Here is a 21,804-nt window from a genome sequence, read left to right on the forward strand (position 1 = left end):
TTCCACATTGCTTTATCCTTTGCATTCAATTCTGTCATTTGGCAGTACCAAACTTTGCTACCGGTTCAAGAACTTGTACTTCACAGAATACATTATGTCCTTTGGGAACCGATTTTAAAATTGGCTACCAGTTCCACATACTGATACAGTTTAGGTAATTGTTTCCTATTTTGTCTAACTTCCTAGGTATAGACTTCTTTCCAAAAGCCTTATGCTTGAAATTTACCTTTTCCTATGCATATCTAAGTCATTGAAAGTCTATATAAACCTTGATTTGCATCTAGGTTGATAAGGCTTTTTCATTACAACTTTTGATTTATTAAAAGCCTATTTGAGAGATATTTTGCAAAAAGTCAAATATGATTTTTCTGTTTTTATTTCTTGAACGTACACACACATAAACATAAGAGCTATTTTAGGGTGTTGTTCAAATCCTGATCATGTTCAAAGTTTATTGAATATTGCATCTACAATGATCAAAGAAGCAGATCTATTTCTTCTACATCAAATTTAGATCTTGAAGAACGGGGTGAAACGATCACACTTTGGAAGGGTCAAAGCATTCGAGGAATGTTTTTGATTTACTAGGAATCCTCTTACAGAGATCAAAAGTTAGCCTGAAATCAAGAGCTGTTAGACGGGACGTCGCAAAGTTAGAGGATTATCAGCAATTGGTGTTTAGTAGAATGATAGGGTGTGAGTCTGAGTCAAAGTCCATTGTACTTTGTTTAAAACATAGTGGGTCAGTTTACTTTAAATTACATAGTCCATAAAGTTTTTCCCATAACAATTGGTCTATTCTACCAATTGAGGTTTCTTCGCTAAAAATCCTGGTGTTATCTCTAAAACTCTATTTATTCGCTAAAAATTCTGGTGTTATCTCTAAAACTCTATTTACTTTACTTTACTTTTATTGTGCATGTGATTAATTGATTAATTACTAAATTAAGCAAAGTTGATTAAAATAAAAAGACAAAAATTTTATTTTTTTCCTTAAAAACTTAAACTTTCCATAAATATCTTACGCTTTACAACTCACAATAGCTGCAAAGTCTCCTACGCTGCACAACTCACAATAGCTATGAAGTCTCTTATTGCGAGCCGTAAACTTTGACGTAGTTTAAATGATATCCAAATTTAACTTACTATCTTGTGATCGAAGGTCACCAAATTGTAAGACTTCCTCGTTACCAATAATTACAATAATAATAATAATAATAATAATAATAAATGAAAAAATTCAAATTCCACCGCTACCTTTCTCCTTCGATGCTTTATTGAAGATATGTGCGCTCAATATTATTGCTTTTGCATGAAAAAAAGTATCGTTGATTCGGTTAATATATATGAATTAACATTTCATCATGAACATTTATATATGTATTTAGAGTAAAGTGGACAAAAAAAAAAAAAAAAAAAAAAATTCTTGTAATGTACAAAATTCCTATTGGTGTTTAATAAATTTCCCTACATTTCTCAAATTGAGTAAATAAAGGCAATTCTTCAATTTGACAATAATTGAAAAATGAAATAAAAAAATTACCCTTACAATATAATAATATTTAGGAAGTATAATAATAATAATATTATTATTAAAAAAAAAAAAAACAAAAGAGGCATTTTTGTCACTCAAAAAGTGTAGTTTTGAGTTTTAAAAAAATTCTCACATCATAAATGGCTATATTCTAACAATTGTATATAAAATGGGGTAATCTGCAACAAATTTTTAAATGTTTGGGGGTTATATGCACATGCTAAATTCGAGGGGGGTATTTTTTTGCACATTTTGTATATAACATGAAAATTATTATTTTTTACCTAACCCTAATATCTTATGATATATACACCTCTGTAGATGTCAATGTTGGAGTAAAATTTGGAGTCTGGAAAACAAAATTTGAGTAATATAATAAAATTCAAAATGCTTGTCGAGGCCTATTGTTATGTAGAGTTGAACTTAATAATTATACGACTAAAATTGCATATGTTATGTAGAGTAATATAATTAAGTCATGTACATGCATCCCGTATTCTATTTAAACTTATGATATTCTTATTAACTATGTCACCACCACCACCTATTAATAAATATTGCATTTGTAGTTAAAAAAATAATGCTTTTAGTTTCTATGTTTTATTGTTTCGTTCATCAAGTTCGTAATGGTATTTATGGTAGTATTACATCACCGGCCAATTTTAATCATCAAGTTGAGAGTGATGTTTATTATTGTTATTATTATTATTTTTTATTTTTAATTGGGGTGTGTGAGGTTTTGCTCCGATTAATTCACGAGACTCATCTCTTCATACGAATTTGGAAAGGCTCGGACTATGTCTGCGATTGTAACCTTTAAAAAATTGATTGAAATCGAGAGAGACTTTTAACGCAGCAAGTCCAGTGACTTAACCACTTAAGTCAACCCTTTAAATTTAAGAGTAACGTGGTGGTGTTTATGTTAAATCATGGAAATTGGAAAGTGCTAAGCAGTTGAGTTGTGCTAGCAAAGCTCTTGAATTATGGTTGGGCTTTTACATATTATGCACAATTCAATAAAAATTGCTCCGCTTTTAACAAAAAGGGTATTTGTGACAGCAAACTACTGTCACAATTAAAACTTTTGGAAAAAATAATAATACTGTGACAACTAGTATATTATGGGTGACCAAATTTTTTCCTCACGAATAAGAAGTATTTGTAACAGTAAGAGAATTGATGCAAATACCCTTCAATCGTGGCGATAAAGGCAAATCTCAAAAAAAAGTTTAGATATGGCAAAAATAGAAAATAAAAATACATTTTATATAAAAAGAAAATATTTTTTATATTAAAAAATATATATTTTATCAGTTGATGTAATATTATTAATTTAAATAATATTGTTAATTTAAATAATATACTCCCTAATTCGTTTCATAACATATAAAACATGATTCCTTAGTCAGTTTACTTGATAAATTTTGAACTTCTCTTTACATTTATACCAATTATAGTATGTTATTAATATTAGAAAAATTAAATTTTAATGTTCAAAAGTTGTTAAAATCGTGTTATGCAATAGAAGTATTGCAGGTTAGAAATTAAAAACTATATTTTAAAATTATGGATGCATTTAAGAAGTATCCAACACAGGTAAAAGTATCTGTGCTTCCTAGAGTGCCATTATGCTTCAAATCTAAAATTAGACATTAATTAGACAGCTAGCCAATCCAGGGCATCACAAATATATATATATATATATATATATATATATATATATATATATATAAAATAAAATAAAATTCAACAGCAACTTTTCAACCCTCCACTCTTATCTAACCTAGCAATAACACTTATTCTAGACAATCAAATGCATCTTACAGGTTTATTCCTTGAAATCTTTTGTTTTATGATAAAGAAAAGGTCTCCTTTGTCTCTTTCAGTTGATGATCCAAGAAAAGAGCTAAACATGGTTGAGGTAGATAAAGAGATACACATATACCCTATTATAAAGTAAAACCCAGGTCATGAAAATAAAATAAAATAAAAAGTAGTAGTATTTGCATAACATGGGGAGACATTGAAGGCAGAAACCAAAAGGCAAACAAGAAGAGACAATATCTTAATCACACTTATTATCCCCAACTATTGAACATAGAGCTCAAAAGAAAATATCAAAAAACCACAACTCGACATTTCTCAGAACCCCTGGGTAAAGTCTGTAGCGTGCAAATCTCAGCTGACTTTCTATCAATGAAGGACTTAATCATCAGTTTCTCGAGAACTTTTGAATTCTTCAAGAAATACTCTACCATTTTCAGCTCATCAATTTCCCCTTTAAACCACCGAATGTAAATGTCCTTAAGGTGAAACAACAAACAAGAAGGCACGTACTCGGGTGGATACCAACTATAAGTTGTCTGGTTTTCCTCGACTTCCTCTTGTGAAAGTAGCCCCTAATCAAAAATGAAATATAAATTGCAATAACTCTCATTTAATAACTAATCAAACAGAGCCTTAGTATTTTACCGCAAAAATAAGCTTTTCCAGTTGTGGCGAGCTTTCAAGAAAATCCAGTAGCGATTTCCAAAAAACATTCAGATAATTTTTGCAACTAATATCCAAACAAGTCAAATGGACAAAAATTGGCAGCGGAGACCTGCACAACTGAAGGGTCATCATGCAAAAAGAAAACAAAGTCAATTAAAATTTGAAGCAAACCAAAAATAGTCCAAAATGTACATATAAGCATCAAGAAAAATAGAAGAAATCATCAGAAATTGGCAAACTGAGCTGACCGATCTGACCTTCGTTGAATCATAATAAGATAAACGAAGCCTCTGAACTTCAGATATTCCTTCAACAAATTCTGCTACAAGTTCTTCCACAGAATTATCATGGACAACTTCGTGTCTTAGGAACAAACTAATGTCAGCATTGACAAGGCCATTTAATTTATTCATTAAATAGCCTTTTGCTACATAGTCATAATATTCAAGATCTTGAAGATTTGGTGTATTAAGTACAAGCTTGTAGCCACCCTTAGACCAGCAATTTATAACTAAACTCTTGAGAGCAGGAGCAGAAATGCAAAGAACACTGATATTTTTTAAATCACAACGTTTTATCGACAACTCTTCAAGCAGAGGGCAGCCAGACAAGAGTCTATGAATTGATTCATCATCCGAAAATCCAAGTTTGTTAATAAGGAGGATTTTGAGATTCTGCAAACACACCAAAGTAGGGACATTGAGAACAAATCGACCAACCAGTTCAAGTACCTCAAGATTTGTACAGGTAAAAACTTCGCGAGCCAGCCCATTGTAGTATTCCATTTGAAAGAAAAGATGAAGTTCATGCAGTTTACGTGCTAGTACAGTAGTAACCAAAACATTAAGATGAGAAACATCATAACTCCGAGTACATCTCAGGCGGAATGTATGCAAATATGATATATTGTGTAAGAGAACTCGGTCGATAAAATTTATGAAGCTCATTTCCACTGACCGAAGTTTTTGCTCTGTACACTCCTGAGGATTTATAGGTTCGACTAGCAATTCATCATCGAAGTCGAGATTAGTGATTGAGGTCCAAAGGTACTTCCATTTTGTTGATAAAACACTAGTTGCCACCGCATACTTTGTTGGAAGGAAAGAGAGGATATGGTCCATAAGACAGCTTGGTAAGTTGCTAATTATGTCTTCATTTTCCTCCACTTCCACTTTCTTAAAACGCCCCCCACATTTATAAACGGAATGCATCATTTCTTTTATGTTCCTAATGAAGGAAACAAATACTATATAATAAAATACTGAAAAGATGGCAGTGAAAACATGAACAAGTAGTAGAATTATATGTGTGTGTAAATATATATATAGAATTTTGATTGTGGAAGACTATTTAGCTATAAATTGGGTACATTGATTGTGGTGGGTTGTTTTGCTAAATTTCGAAATTGAATCAAAATTCAAACCAGATAAGTGAAAAGGCACTCAAAAGATTTACCTTCCAATAGCCACTAAATTGAAGCACACTAAATTGAGTAACATATTATGTATTTATTTTTTATTGCAATAGATTGACTCCATTCTTCCTGTTAACTAAATAACACATTGTCTCACAAGCATTTTTTGGCATTGATGCATGAAGGAATAGAATCTAATACTAAAATCCAAATTCACATGAACAATATACAGGGGAGGATACTCAACACCAACAATAAATACATAAAATTCATAAAAATAATAATAAAATAAAAACCTCAACCAAACACACTCATAAAAATTAAAAAATCGTTAGGGTTTTTAGTTAAATAGCATGGAGATTTAAGAAAGTGAGAGAAACAGAAGATAGGGTGTACCTTGATCAATCCAGCGACGGCTATTCTTCCTTGTTGGTCGCGGAGAGTTTGTGAGGGTTTCGAACAGAAGAGGGGTATGGTCCGTTTGGTATCCGGGACTCTCTTTAAGGCTCGAATCTACCCGTTTAAAAAAGGGTTTTTTTATAATGAGATTATATAATTAAAATTTTGTACTAAAATTTATTTACAATACATCACGGGAATAGTTTTACCTAATTGTTACAAAAACCACCAACCACAAACATTCATGAAAATTTACAAATAATTTTTTTTATGGTTTAGTTAAATAGCTAGCAAGGTACGTGATTTGATCAATACGAGATCTCTCTTTCCGAGTGGTAGAAATCAAGAAGAAAATCGTACCTTGGACGATTCCAGCCACCAATAGTCTTCCTTGTTGGCAATGGAGAGTTTGTGAGGGAGGAGTGACCGGAGCAGAAGCAAGGAGAGTAAGGGTTTAGGAGTTTGGTGACGTAGATGACGTGGAGAAGAGGGGTTTGGAAACGTTTTTTACTTTTTACTATTGAAAATGATTTTTTCATACGTTATAATTGGTCATTTATACAATAAATAAAAAAGGTACTAATGTAATTCTCCACTTAGTTAGCATAAATAATCAATTAAAAATTAGGTTTAAGTGCACTAAACTTCCCTAAACTATGAACTGATTACAACAAATCCCCCTCAATTAAAAATAACCCCCTGAATTATGTGCACTTGAGGATCGCCGTCAGCCAATTGTTAACAGAAAAGGCAAATTACCCTTTTAGCCTTACATTGAACGACATCGTCTCTAAGTTTTTTTATATTGCTAAAATACTTATGTGGCAATATAATCTCCAAAGCTAATAGAAAAGTGACAAAACAACAACCTAACCTTATCAACACACTCGTTATAATAAAAACAAGACAAACAACCCTTAATTGATATGCATCTTCTTGACCCAATTTTTTCTCTTCCTCTTCACATGCAAGATAAGAATAAACCCTAACTCCATCAGAACTCCTTGATGTTCTGCAGATCCTCAGATTGTATTTTGATATTAATGAAGATCCAATAATTTAATAAAATAAAGAGAATAATAACAAAAACCCAATCCCTTTCTGGCTCTACATCCCCTCTCTCTCTCTCTCTCTATATATATATATATATATATATATATACATACACGTATCCCTTTATTATTTATAGACACACACACACACACACACACATATATACACGAATCCCCTTGTTATTTGACTGTGTGTGTGGTTGTTGACACCTATTTTGGTAATTGGGCCTGGACTATAATTAGGCTGAAGAATATTACAAATGGGCTGAAAATATAGTGACATGGCAAGGGCGTGGACTATGAGAAGAGATTCGGCGTGGTATATGTGGTATATGGGCCGATTGCTGGGTTGGGCTTTTGACTGAGGAAAGCGTTGGGCAACTCCACATGTAATACAAATTGCATGCAAAGACATATTTTGAATTTATATGATAGATAAGGATTGTAATTTTAGTATTTATTTTTTAGTTAGGTACAGTTAAATATTATGTTTATCTATAGGATTAGTATATTTTGAAATTACGTATAGTTGTGATTAGAGTTATATTACAAGTAGAATTCTTGTATGTAGGATTCAGTTTATGAATTTTCTATAAATAAACAAAGAGATGCTGAGATCCAAGTCCAGCACCCTCAGAATCTTTTAATTTATTTGTTTACTTTCTCAAGCCTTTCCTAGAATATCATCCTTACTATTTCTACCTTTCTTTCTCTTTCTCTATTTCTCTCAATATCTCGTTCTCTCTCTCTCTATTTCTTTCCATATCTATTTCTCTCCCCTTTCTAGTATCTCTATTATTACTATAAATTATTCATTGCAAAGTCCTTTTAATTAAGGCAATTCTTGAATTTAAAGAGGAGTTTTACTGTTCCATTTTTTCCTTACATCGTCTAAAAGTCAATATTCGCAAAGGGACTGAAGTTAACTATTTACACTCGAACCAAACAATTGGTTCTGGTATGCCTACACTACATCAATTCCAAATCGGATCTAAGGAGCCGATTTTAGCATCAACATTTTTGGCACGCCCGGTGGGACACCACTAGGTGAATTACTTATTTATAACAAAGATGCCTCCCAAGAAGAATTCAAAGAATACGAATACAAATGAGGAAGAGGAAGAGGAAGTTCACCCAACTGGCCAAGCCGGATCCCATACAGCAGGAACTTCTTTCCCATCGGATGTTCCAATCATGAAAATGCTTGAAGCTATTCGGCAGGGAATGGAAAGCCAGGAGGCCCGTTTGGGAGCTCGCATAAATGGGATAGGTCTGAAGGTAGATTCAGTATCAAATCAACTATCGGCTATTCAAAGCCAATCTAATCAAGCCAAAGCTTTAAATGTCTATGAGTCATTGGGTCAACATATTTCTTCATCAAAAGTGATTATTCCTGAAGAACCAAAAACAACGATGACAGGATTTATGCTGCCAAATCCAACTCTCGGCATACCAATCAGCATGATGCCGAATCCAACACTCGGCATCACAATCGACAATGTGCGGAACCAAACTCTCGGCATGCCAATTGGTAATCCACCGATATTATCAGATCCACAGCAATAACTACTGTGCTGGTGTATTAGCCGCCAGTAAATCACCAACAAAATCAAAATGTGCAATGCCGACTGATGCAGCCGATTCCTCCTTTAAGAGATCAGCAAGAGGTGGGCAATCAAAACCAAGGTAGGGTTAATCCAATAATACCATCGGCGGCTGTGAGGGGGAAGGTAAATGCAAATCCACAACGAGAATGGGTTTATCCATTTGTTCTACTTCACCCGAATGACCCTTCAGGCCACGATGTAGGGATCAACAGGGCTCAAATTTTAGCCCTAATTTAAGCCGATGTAGCACAGGGACGCAGACGTCCTCGGCCAGTATACAGGAAGCCATATCCTGATCATGTCGATACTTCTAAGTTACCCAAAAATTATCAGTATCCTGATTTTTCTATGTACAGTGGTGAGGAAATCTTTTCTACAGTGCAACATATTGCAAGGTTCACAACAAAATGTAGAGAAGCTAATCCGTGGCTAAGGATGAGGTTATTTTCTAGTTCCCTCGCTGGGCAGCATTTGAGTGGTACAGTAATCTATCGGCCAACTCTATTCGAACGTGGGATGAGATAGAAGAAGCTTTCCAGACCCAATTTTACCGAACAGAAATAGAAGTTACGTTGGTAGATATATCCCGATTATCTCAGTTGTCGAGCAAATTGGTTGAAACTTTTGTGGCCAGGTTCAGAAAAGCTAAACTTAGATGCCGAGTAAGTCTGCCAGAACCAGAATATATCAAGTTAGCATTAAATGGTTTAGACATTGAACATCGCAAAAGGTTCGATGGGGTTGAATTTCAAGATCTTTTCGATTTAGCAGACAGAGTCACTCGGTATGAGGAAATACTTAAAGAAGAGAAAGAAAGGAAGAATTCTTCTAAGGGTACTTATTACAAGGACCCTAATTATGAGGTGTTCTCTGCAGAAGTTGGAGATAAATTAGAAGTTGACGTTGCTGAGGTTAATATCAAGAAGCCATACATTTGTGAGGCATTGGTCAAACCTAAACCGCTATGGGGGGCAATGCAACATTAACATCGGTAGCAAGGAAAGGAGTTGCCGATACCGGGAAAATCTACTCTTTTGACTTATCAAAAATAGATTAAATCTTTGATCACTTGATGGCCGATAAAATGATATCTTTGCCTAAGAGGCATAAGATTCCATCGGTAAGTGACTTGAAAGGAAAAGAGTATTGTAAGTATCATAACTCTTGGAACCATGCTACTAATGATTGTACTGTTCTACGAGGTATATTGCAGAAAGTTATTGATGAAGGTACTTTAAAATTCCCGAGAAAACTTCAGACACCGTGAAGGTGGATACCAATCCATTCCCTACAATCACATTTACTAATGTGATAATTAAGCTTAACCAAGCGAGAAAATCGGTAGGAGGCTGAGAAGATGTCAGGTGAGTTCCTTTCATCAAATGCGACACCAGAAAAGATAACAGAATTACAAAAACAATTAAGAAAGGCTTAATTGGCCCTGATAGACCATGGTTGTTGCCCAAATTGCAAGGGAAATCAGAAACATAAGGAAGAAGAGCTAAAGAAGGTTCAACCAAAGAAGAAAGGAATTCTTGAGAGGCTTACCTTCCCAATTAAGCCTGGTAAAGAGTCTTGGCAGGATGATTCCAGTAGCAGTCATATGAAGGCAGAAAAGCAGAATCGGCAAGAATATATATCTAACCGATTCCATTCTCAAAATCCGCATCCCAGTTTTAAAAGCCTTTCGCTAGTCTAATCATAAATTTGGGTGCAAAAGGAAGCCGATTCACATAAGGTACGAACTGTAAAACCAAGGACAGACTCAGCCGAGGATAGATGAACTCGAATCAATCACCCAAAATTCCCTAAAGTTCAACAGAATCAGAATAGAGGCCCTACTCGATCTCAGAAAAGCAGGGAATAAAGGAGAAAGGCCGAGGAGAAAAAGAAAGCAAAAGAGGTAAACCAAGAAGAGTTGGCTAAGCAGGTCAGTATTCCAGATAAAGATCAACAGGATGAGGTAGAGGAACATCAGCCGACATGGCCCAGACACAAAAATGAGTTCAAAATTCAGTTTGGTAGTTTTCCAGATGAAATGTCATGTAATATGGCATTTGTATTACCAGCAATGTTCCAGGCCCCATCGTCATCAACTACGAATACTAAAAAAATGAGGAAACAGAAGGTAAAAGTAATGCCAAGGAAGAGGAAACTCAGCCGATTCAGAATTTATCAATTCTTTCTTTAGAATCGGTAGAGAAGGTAGTCTTTGAGAAACTTTTGTTAGCAATGACTCAATAACTAAGGCCTTTGTATGTAAAGGTATGGGTAAAATGCCAACTTATTAACCGAGTGTTGGTTGACAATGGCTCGGTTCTGAATGTTATCCCAGCTAATACATTGAAGAAACTCGGCAAGAGTATGGAAGATGTTATTCCTACTAATATAGCAATTTGTGGGTTTAACGGAGGTTCTACTAGCACTAAAGATAGAAGTCGAGATTGGAGGAAGAACATCCTTCACGGCATTTTTTATTATTGAATCCACGGCCTCATATATTTGTTGTTAGGCCGTGACTGGATTTATCCAAATATGTCCATTCCATCATCATTACACCAAATGCTGATCTTTTGGGATGGAGATAAGTTAAAAATAGTGAATGCCGATGATAAGCCATTTGTGGCCAAAGTGTACTCGGCAGATGCTATTTTGTATGACGAAGAGTGTGTTCCTATTCGATTTATGGGAACAAGAACTGATGGAAAACCTATATCGGCAACCATGAGAAAAAGCCTTGTCGATCGAGAAATCGGCGAATTACAGTAGGAAAATTCCAGGCCGAAAGTAGAATTCCCTCGGCTTGCTATGATTGAAGAAGAGGTTGTTAATGGAGACAAAACTTGAAAGAGAAACAGCTTGGCAACAGGCCTTTAGGGCCGCTTACATTAGGTTACAAGCTTACATAGCTGAAAAAGGCTAGAAAAGGAAGCGAAAATAGAGCCAGGACTTTTGGCTAATGTTGTCGAAGTTGAGCAAATCAATAATGAAAAGTTGGATGCTATTCAGCTAGAAGACTTGGAATTGGCACCAGCTAAGCTTGATGATCTTTAAGCAGAAACTCAAGATCCATTAAGAGAGGTGAATTTAGGCACTGATGCAGAGCCTAGACCAACCTACATCAGTACACTATTAGCACCAGAATTGTAAGCCGAGGTGATCAGCATGTTAAAGGAATATAGTGACTGTTTTGCTTAGAATTATGAGGAAATGCCAGGTTTATCCAGAGATCTAGTGGACATCGATTGCCCATTAAAGATGGGTACAAGCCATATAAACAGCCACCTTGCCGAATGTCTCAAGAGGTGGTAAATAAAGTCAAGGTGGAAATCAAATGATTGTTGGATACTGGTTTCATTCGGACTACAAGGTATGTTAAATGGCTATTAAATGTAGTTCATGTTATTAAGAAGAATGGCAAATTATAAGTATGTGTTGATTTTTGAAACATAAACTCGGCAATCCCAAAAGATGAGTATCCTATGTTGATAGCCGATCAATTGATTGATGCGGCTGCTAAGCATGAAATCATGTCTTTTATGGATGGAAACTCAGGCTATAATCAAATTTATATAGCCGAGGAGGATATCCCAAAAATAGATTTCAGATGTCCAAGATCGATTGGAACTTTTGAGTGGGTGGTAATGCCTTTTTTATTAAAGAATGCTGGTGCTACATATCAGCAGGTTATGATTTCTATTTTCCATGATATGCTCGGCAAGTTTATGGAGGTATCTATTGATGATGTGATAGTAAAATCAGCAACGAAAAAAGGACACTTGGTTCATCTTAAAACATCTTTTGAGAGAATGAGGGCTCATAAGTTGAAAATGAATTCAATAAAGTGTGCCTTTGGAGTATCGGCATGAAACTTTTTGGGTTTCTTTGTACACCAAAGGGGCATAGAGATTGACAGGAATAAAACTAAGGCAATTATTGATGCCAGTGCACCGAAAAGTAAGAAACAATTGCAAAGGTTACTTGGATAAGTGAATTATCTCTGACGATTTATTACCAATACTGCTGGTAAGTTACATGTGTTTTCCCCTTTACTCAAGTTGAAGCCGATGGAAGAATTCAAATGGGATGACACACACCAGAGGGCATTTGAACAGATCAAGAAATACTTGTCAAGTCCTCCTCTTATGATGCCACCAAGGAAGAAGTGGCCGATGAAGTTATACTTATCGGCTGCTGAAGAATTTATTGGAAGTATGCTGGCACAAGAGAACGAAGCAGGAAGCAAACAAGCAGTATACTATCTCAGCTGAGTTTTGACACCAGTCGAGTGTAGATATACGCCGATTGAGAAATTATGTTTGGCTTTGTATTTTGCAGCAATGAAATTAAGAGTATATATGTTGCCTGTATTGGTTTATATTATTTGTCAAATAGATCTTATAAAGTGTATGCTATCAAGGTCATTAATCACAGGCCGAATCGGCAAATGTGCTCTAGCATTAATGGAGTTTAACTTTGCCTATGTTCCACAAAAAGCGATTAAGGGAAGAACATTGACAGATTTTCTTATCGATCATCTTTCACCTGAAATCGAATCACAAGTGTTTGATGAACTTGACTCGGCAGCCATATTCATGACCCCTTGAACTTTAATGTTCGATGGGTTGAGTACCGATGCAGGCTCAGGAGCTGGTATAGCAATAATATCCCCATCAGGGAACCAAGTTTCGTTTTCTTTCTTTTTAGATTTTAGGTGTTCAAATAATCAAGCTGAGTATAAAGCATTGATTATCAGCTTGGAAATTTTACTGGAGATGGCAGTCAAGGATGTCCACATTGTGAAGGATTCAAGTTTGGTGATTAATTAAATCTCAAAAGACTTTAGATGCTTAAATTGACAATTAAGGCCATTTCATTCATTAGCAACCCAATTGGTCAACCAATTTCACATTGTGACTTTGGAATACAGACCAAGGGCTATGAATAAAATAGCTAATGATTTAGCACATACTACTTCAGGAATTAGGGTGTCAAGTGGTATGAAGGAAAGAATAATGAAAATCACACGTTAATCTCTTCCATCGGCTGAAACAAGAAATAAAGTAATGGAAGAAGTTTTTGCCACTGATGTTGCCGAGTTAGATAATGATGATTAGTGAATCCGTTATATATTGTTCTTACAACATCCAACTTTGGAAGCTAATCGAAAAAAAAAAAAAAAAATGCAGTCGATTATGTACTGATGGATGGAGATCTTTATAAGCGATTGGCTGATGATGGTTTGCTATTTTAATGTATTAACAAGTTTGAAGGTTTAAAGATTATGGTAGAGGTACACGAAGGAATGTGTGGAGCTCACTAAGCTGGCATAAAAATGAGATGTTTGATACGCCGATATGGATATTATTAGCCTGGAATGAGAAAAGATTGTATGACCTATGCAAAGGGTTGTGCGGAGTGTCAAAAGCATGGCCCAATGCAGTGGGTTCCAGCAATAGAGATACAGTTATTAGTCAAACCATGGCCTTTCAGAGGTTGGGCCATGGACTTAATCGGTAAGATTAATCCTCCTTCATCAAAGGGTCATCATTGGATTATCTTAGCCACCGATTACTTTACCAAATGGGTAAAAGCCGAGGAATATGTTTTAGTAACTCAAAACACTGTGATACAATTTTTGGAGTGACACATCTTTCACCGATTTGGTTTACTAGAAACAATTATTGTCGATTATGGATCTTTGTTTCGAGTAGGAGAAGTATTACAACTTGGCCGCAATATGCACGTCAAAATGTTAACTTTAACACCATACTATGCTTAAGGGAATGGTCAAGCAGAAGCTTCAAATAAGGTTGTAATTGATATTATTGAGAAAATGATAAAGGATAAGCTAAGACGTTAGCATGAAACCCTTTTAGAAGCCTTGTGGGCTTATAGAAATTCAAAAAGGACATGTATAGCAATTACTCCTTATCGGCTAACATTTGGCCATTATGCTGTGCTACCAATGGACCTAAATGTAAAATCGGCAAGGGTAGCTCTACAACATAATTTAATACATGCCGATTACAGTAAAACTATGCTTGCCGAGTTAGAAGACCTAGATAAAGTTCATAAATTAGCTTTAGACCACCTTATGGTCCATAGAGCAAAGGTAAGGAAAGCTTATAACAAAAGGGTGAAGTTTAAATCATTTGCAAATGGTGATATGGTTTGGCAAACAATTCTTCCACCAAGAAAGGTAGATAGAACTTATGGAAAATGGTCCCCTACTTGGAAGGGGCCATATATAGTCCACCAGGTATTGTACAGAGGTGCATATAAGTTGAAGGATTTGGACGACGAAGTGCATGAAAGGCCATTAAATGGAAGGTACCTTAAAAAATATAAACCAACTATTTTTGAACTTATGGAAGAAAAGAAAATCTCCAATAAGTCAAAGTAGTTTGGTTTATATTTGCCCTTTTTTTTTTTTTTTTTTTTTTTTAATGCAAGTTATAAAACAATTCTGTTTATGCAATAAATAAGATATCAATCAAAAATCCATATTATATACCCAAAATAGCAAATTGTTCATACAACCATGAATAATCAAGATTGTTTAAAGTTTTGGTGAAAATCTTCAAATTTGGCCTTGATGTCCGCCCATAAAGCCTTGGTTTTGTTGAGCTTAATTTTTACTTGTCTTTTAGATTGCTCCAACCTTAATATCTGAGCTTGTAATGCCTTAAACTTGGAAGTAGCAGCTTCTGCTTGCTTTTTAAAATATGTAACTTTGTTGTCGAGTTGAGTTCTTTCCTGGTGTAGCTGAGATAATTCTGCCTAAAGCTTTTGTAGATAGCATCTAGCTTGGCAACTTCTTTCTTCAAAGACAAGTGTAGTTCTTTTCCTTGCTTCAGAGTTTGGGAAAGTTGTTCTTTTTCCTGACTCTGGGTAGAGTAGTGGTTATTGGTGTGGACTGACTCAGCATAGGTAGTGATCATGGAAGGAAATTGAAGCTGGAAGTATTTTAAAAAGGCTTGATCACTTAAAGGGAATCCTGGGTAACTGCTTAAGATGAAGAGTGTTTCAGTGAGATCATTTTTGAATCCTGGAGATGAGGAGATATCTTCTTGCAACATCTGAGAAAATACGTTAACAACTTGAGAAACTTCCATAGGGTTTCAGTAATATTCTCGACTGGGGTTACAACAGGTTCATAGTCAAACACAGAGTCAAATAAAGAGTCCAAACTAGTGAAAGGTGAAGTTGGGTTATCATGTGCAGGCAAGGTAGGGGCAGCAAGATCTTTTTACACCTGCAATATGTTTAGGTCAGTAATCATAAAGCAACATGTAATAAATATGACAATCTCAGTACTTACTTCCTCGAAGTCTTCTACTTGCTCGGCAATAGGGGTACTTGCTGCCAAATATTGGGATGAAGCTGGAGATATGGTCCTTTCAGAAGGAAAGTGGTCTTGTTCTGCAGACAATTCGATTCTTTCTTCTTTGTCACCACTTTCCTGACTCACTTGTTGTTCTTTAAGGTGTGTTTTCCTGCATAACAAAGAGGTTTGACTTAATATGGATAGCCAATTGTGAAGGGGGTTATAAATCTATTTGGTTAATAATTTTACCTGAGGAGTATCGGAAGAGCATTACATTTTCTTATTCACAGTTTTCTCTTCATCCGTTTCCTCATCAACCAAAATGAAATTTCTTTTGGCCCTTTGTTTCTTTCTAGGCTTTTTGCCAATAGTTTTGATATTTTTTCTTTTCTTTTGTCCCTATTTAGAGAATTTATTAGACAAATTAACTTAAAGTTAAACATAAGTTGATACCAAAATTGAGCAACTTACCTTGGGAGTTGAGTTCAGGGGTATACTCTTAAAAGGAACATAAGGGTCTACAGGAATGTCTTCTGCTTTGACTGGAGTTGTCCTTTATGGAATGGTGGAGGGCACACCTACAGTTAAGATAGAATGAACATCATACAAAGAAATTGGCATGTTAGTTGAAAAATCAAGAAAGTGATAACTTACTTTGCCAAAAATAAGACCTTGTCTTACCAGCAGGAGTTGTAGGAGGTGGCTGACTTGCTGATTTTGTGGGAATGCTCTCTGGTGCAAGAGGTGATGTAAGCACAACAGGTTGAATGGTCTCTTCACCTTGAAAGGATAAATATATGAACTTGTATGATCTAAGAAGTTTGTGAACAAGTTGGGTAGAATCCTTGGTCCTGGTAAAATTGATATACACTGACCTCCATTTCTTAAACGCTGAGTCGATATAAGGTTCTGCGGCAAATTCTTTGTATTGGAAATTTTGTAGGGATTGTTGAAACTTATTGGTCACTTCTATGATTTGATCAGTATCTAAGAGTTTTACTCTCATGTGATAGTTTTGTTGTATGAAAAGTGAGGGGGCATGGGAATTAATTGGGTTAACCCAAATTATCTGGCCAATTGTGATGGGTTATAGAACTCTACCCCATTTTTGCTTTTGGCAATATAAGAAACAACAGTATTGCAGGAAATGTCTCTTGCAATTAAAAAGTGACCCCATGAATTTTTATATGCTTCTACTTGCTCAATGGAAGACTCGGCTGTAGGAGGAAATAGCCAAGAGGGGGCTAATCGACAGTTCACAAAAGGAAGGAATTGAGCACTGGTTTGGATGGTACATTGATGATAGAAAAAACAAAAATAATCCAAGAAGGATTGATCTTTGGGCTTGGCTCTGGCATAACCAAAAGATATCAAGGGATCACTTGCTGCAAGTTGAATAGTGGGTGACAATTCAGGGAAGTAAGCATGTAGCCAGAATTGATAAAGCCAAAATGGTCCTCCAGACCTTGAAAAGTTTGATACAATGAGGTCTGATATCCCTCGGTATAATGACACCAAGAGAAATGGCGCCAAAGCCATGGCTTTACATTTGGACAGAGCAATAGCCAGTTGGGTAAGGTCCTTGGTAATCTGAATGGCAGGGGCACATAACAGATGTCTACACAACCACAACAATAAAAATCCTATGTGTTCTTGTTTATCTACTTCAGTCCCAAAGTTACCAAGCATTTCTTTCAAGAAGGGGCTGTGAGATTGAACGAATGGTTTGGATCCTTCTTGTTCAGGAAAATTAAATGTCATCTCAGAGTCCTGAAGGAGGTAATTGATATCATCTCCTCCAGGTTTGAGACCAGTTAGAAAGCATACATCATGAATGGTAGGAAACATCATCCCACAGTGCAAGTGCAGTGAGTTGGTTGTAGGAGACCAAAAGTGCAAAGATGTAAAAAACACAGATCTATCTAGAGTCAGAGGGATCTTACTCAGTTGGATAATATCGAATATGTCCATGCGTTTCCATAGCTCACCTTTTCATGCAGAAACACGATCCATCCACTCACTCCATTGAAGTATAGGAGGATGCCAGTTCCTAATTGATAGCGATGGTCATTCGCTTTCTGCAGTTTGGTAAATCGGTTTGGAAAAAGGAAGATGTTCCTTTCCCTGGGGGTAAAATGAGGCCAATGATAGAGGTGATCGATTGATGAATGCTGGGCCAAGGCCTTTAGCGTCATTTGACAGATTAATAAGAATTGAAGTATCAATTTTAAAAGATTTTAGGGTTTTAATTGCCTTTTTGGTCATTTTCGTATGAGAGGTGGATTCTGGTATGGGAGTTTCCAAAACAATACCAACATACTGTTTTTGCGTTTTTGAAGACATGATGAACAAGGAAAAAAGAGTGTTTGATTTAGTGAAGTAGACGAAGGTTGCAGAGAGAGATATGCGATATAGATTTATGTTTGCAATGAAGAGTTTAAAAGATGAAAGTTATTTTTGATAGGAGAGCCGTATGTGGTTGGAAAACCAAAAGGTTCATCGTGAGAATTAATGAGTGATTAGATGGGGTTAAGTTTTCGGCAGTCTTGGAAGATGGAGTAATAATTGGTGACTCTCTGGTTCCTATATCGACGAGAAGAAATGGGTTAATTCAAATTTTGGAAACCTAGTTACAAACGGCTACCACAATTTGGGGGGCATTATTGACACCCATTTTGGTAATTAGGCCTGGACTGTAATTGAGCTGAAGAATATTACAAGTGGGCCGGAAATATAGTGACATGGCAAGGGCATGAACTGTGAGAAGAGATTCGGCGTGGTATATGGCCGATTGCAAGGTTGGGCTTTTGACTGAGGGAAGCATTGGGTTACTCCAAATGTAATACAAATTGCATGCAAAGATATATTTTGAATTTAGATGATAGATAAGGATTGTAATTTTAGTATTTATCTTTTAGTTAGGTGCAGTTAAATATTAAGGTTATCAGTAGTTTAGTTTAATTTAAATTTACATATAGTTGTGATTAGAGTTATATTACAAGTAGAATTCTTATGTGTAGGATTCAGTTTATGAATTTTCTATAAATAAACAAAAAGCATGCTGAGATCCAGGACCAGCACTGTAACGACCCACTGCGTCACATGGTATGATATTGTCCGCTTTGAGCCTGAGTGTAATACCCCTAATTTTAAAAGGATAGTCTCGGTATTTAAAATTTTTATTTTATTGGTTTTTATTTGTTTAATTGTACTTTTTTGTGGTTTAATTGTTTACTTGCATTTATTAATTGATTTTTGAATTAAATTGATTTAATGGTTTTATGTGCATTGTTCATTTATTTAAATTGTTAATTGTTGTGTGATATTTTCCGTTACTTGTTAATTATATTATTTTATTTGTATTTCACTATTTTTTGGTTGTTAAATTAGGGTAATTTTTGTAATATTACGATTAGGGTTTCTGTTAGAAGTCCCGTAGGTGGAAGCCGACAAAGTTTATAACGAGGGTTGTTCGTGGGCTGAGTTGGGCTCTGTCTCTAATCCTACAAGGATTAGGGTTTTAGGGATTAAAGCTCATAAATACACCATGACTAAGTCTAGGGTTTACAATCATAACACTTAGCCTATAGACATAAATTGAGTTCTGTAAAGACAGAGAGATACAGAGTGAGGTTTTGAGATAACAGAGCACGTTTGGTGTGGGATTCGACTGGGGTTTCAAGGTCGGACCTAGGAGAAGGGAAGAGCAGAAATAAGAGGAGGCTAGACAGTCGTTCAGTGTTGCCGGAACAGTGGACACGACGCCGAGATTTCATAACTGAAATCACAGGCAAGTTCTTTTCTTCCTCCTTCCCTGTGGCTTGTGTTCTGTGCACCTAGATAGTCTCTAGGGTTTAATTAATTATTAACTGAATTTTACATGTATATTAGATGTTATATTGATGATATATATGTGTTGTAATCTGTTAAATTATAAGTTATGCATATCTGATTTCAGTTGTCTACGTAAAGCATGCTTAGTCTGTAGAACTTGCAGTTTTTGTATTTAATTTCAACTGCTATAAACACACCATGGGGATTATACTGAACATAGTTAGGACCCTTAGGAATGGTTTAAAACCAAGTAGCCAGCTTGGGAGCGACCGGAGACGATGCAGAAGGTCGCAGAAGTTGCAGTGGTTGAAGATGGCTCTAAAGGAGGTGAGAGCAGGCTCCATAGAAGTGGGAACCGGCTCCCACACATGTAAAGCCGGCTCCAAGGTTAGTGGAGCTAGCTCCAGGCTGATTGGAGCCTGCCCCCAAAGTTTTGGAGCAGGCTCCACCCCAAAATTACTTCCTGTTATGATTTTTGACGCATTTTTTGAAACGGTTGAGTGTCTGAACTATTTTGGAAAATTATGAGACTCTCCAGAGTGATTAAGAAGTTAATTTTGGATGTTAATAAGACTTTTAATTGATTAAAGATTACATCTAAATTAATAGAATAAATCGTATAAAATTTATGCATATTGTATACGGTTAATGGATGGATGAAGACTTAATTACTTAAGCTTATTTTTGGGCATTCCAGTGGGATCTAATATGTTTATAAAATTGTTTTAAATGCATGATAGGGTCAGGTATTGATTAGTTTTGACCTATGCATGTTTTTGACTTTGGTTGCTAAGCTACGGTTCATAATTTTGTAGTTTACTTGGTTTCCTTTAAACTGGATTTATACTTTGGATTTAATTGTTGTAATGTCACAAATTACTTTGCAATGAATGCGACTTCGGATTTGGACTGGATAATGGTTATGAAATTTAATTGTTGAATTATTAAATCTTATTTTGCAATTAACTGGAGTATGTTTTTAATTGAACTTGCTGAAATGTTATACCATATTCTGCAATTACTTGAGTTATAGTTGGTAACTGGATTATGAATTTGGATTTATGTTGCTGAACTGTTATCTTGGTTTTGTAACTTATATGGATATGGAGGATTGTATACACCGGTATGGGACGGTGGCATACTAGGGATGGTATAGCTCAAAACGCTAAGACCTAACCTGTCGGATAAAAAAAATGGATTGTAAAATATTGAATCCTAAATTATGTTAAGTCATATCAGCTGAATAAGTTGAATGACTAACTGGACTATGTTTTGTATGTCACGTTAATGAATAATTGAATGACATACTCTAGATTTGGAAGGACTTTAGATATATGATTATGGTACCACGAGATGAGCTTGAGTCTCAGGCTCGTTGGTTAGGGTGCGTATATGCAGTGGATGTGTAGCTGGATATAGTAGGTTGAGGTGTACCCTGTTAGGTCTAGGTACTCATGCCCATCTTTAGGTGCGTATTCACATGTTGTCTTCTATTCAGGTTGAGACCCCTATTATAGTCCAGTGAGTGTCCCTCGGTGTGGATATATATACGTATGGACGAAATAGATATTGTAAGGTATCTAGGGTGTATCTGCGTATCGGGTCACCGTATGGATTGCAAATAGATTAGAACTTGTTCGTGGGCCTGACCCACTCCTTTACTCTTTTCAGGTACAGGACGGTTCCAGCCTTAGAGCTTGATCATGCTATTCGAGGACAGTTTTCCAATCGTTAGATTACGTAGGACTTCTCTCGATGTTTTAGTTTTATTTACTTTTAGTTATTTCAGTGCAGTTGAGATTTTATTTAGGGGTCCACTAGATGGATTCCCGAGTTGTAATCATGGAGGTTTTGGAAGTTGGATTTTATTAAGTTATCAGTTAAGAATTTTATATTAGTATTATTTTCAGCTTTTAATATTTATTCTTATTTCATTTTGTCATCTGTGTTCGTTTTAAAATACTTAATTTTTTGATATTCCCTCGGGTTTGGGCCTGGGCCTAATCAACCCGTGTCTCGGATCCGAAGGGTATCACACTGAGTTTGTACGGTTTTGCTCTTGAGTTTTACCCCAAAAGGCCTCATACCAATTGAAGTGACACACCTACATATAAGCACTTCACCTTTTCCTTTCCCAGGCG

At 35.7% G+C, this 21,804-nt stretch overlaps 2 protein-coding genes across 2 annotated transcripts; both read right to left on the bottom strand.

The window, feature by feature from the left end:
• Positions 1-3,502: 3,502 nt before the first annotated feature.
• LOC132286500 (F-box/LRR-repeat protein At4g14103-like) lies at positions 3,503-5,822 on the bottom strand. The gene is made up of 3 exons (XM_059788853.1): positions 4,285-5,822; positions 4,007-4,144; positions 3,503-3,933 (listed from the first exon to the last, which is right to left on the bottom strand). Exons 1-3 carry the CDS (start codon positions 5,239-5,241, stop codon positions 3,652-3,654), a joined length of 1,377 nt encoding a protein of 458 aa, XP_059644836.1. The 5' UTR covers positions 5,242-5,822; the 3' UTR covers positions 3,503-3,651.
• An 11,072-nt stretch (positions 5,823-16,894) lies between these two features.
• Positions 16,895-17,800, bottom strand: LOC132296045 (uncharacterized). Its single transcript, XM_059794291.1, has one exon. It carries the CDS (start codon positions 17,798-17,800, stop codon positions 16,895-16,897), a length of 906 nt encoding a protein of 301 aa, XP_059650274.1.
• Positions 17,801-21,804: the final 4,004 nt, after the last annotated feature.

Source organism: Cornus florida, unplaced genomic scaffold, assembly GCF_030987335.1.
Source record: "Cornus florida cultivar Cherokee Brave unplaced genomic scaffold, ASM3098733v1 CherokeeBrave_3.0.0_Hap2_Chr02, whole genome shotgun sequence".
NCBI lineage: Eukaryota > Viridiplantae > Streptophyta > Magnoliopsida > Cornales > Cornaceae > Cornus > Cornus florida.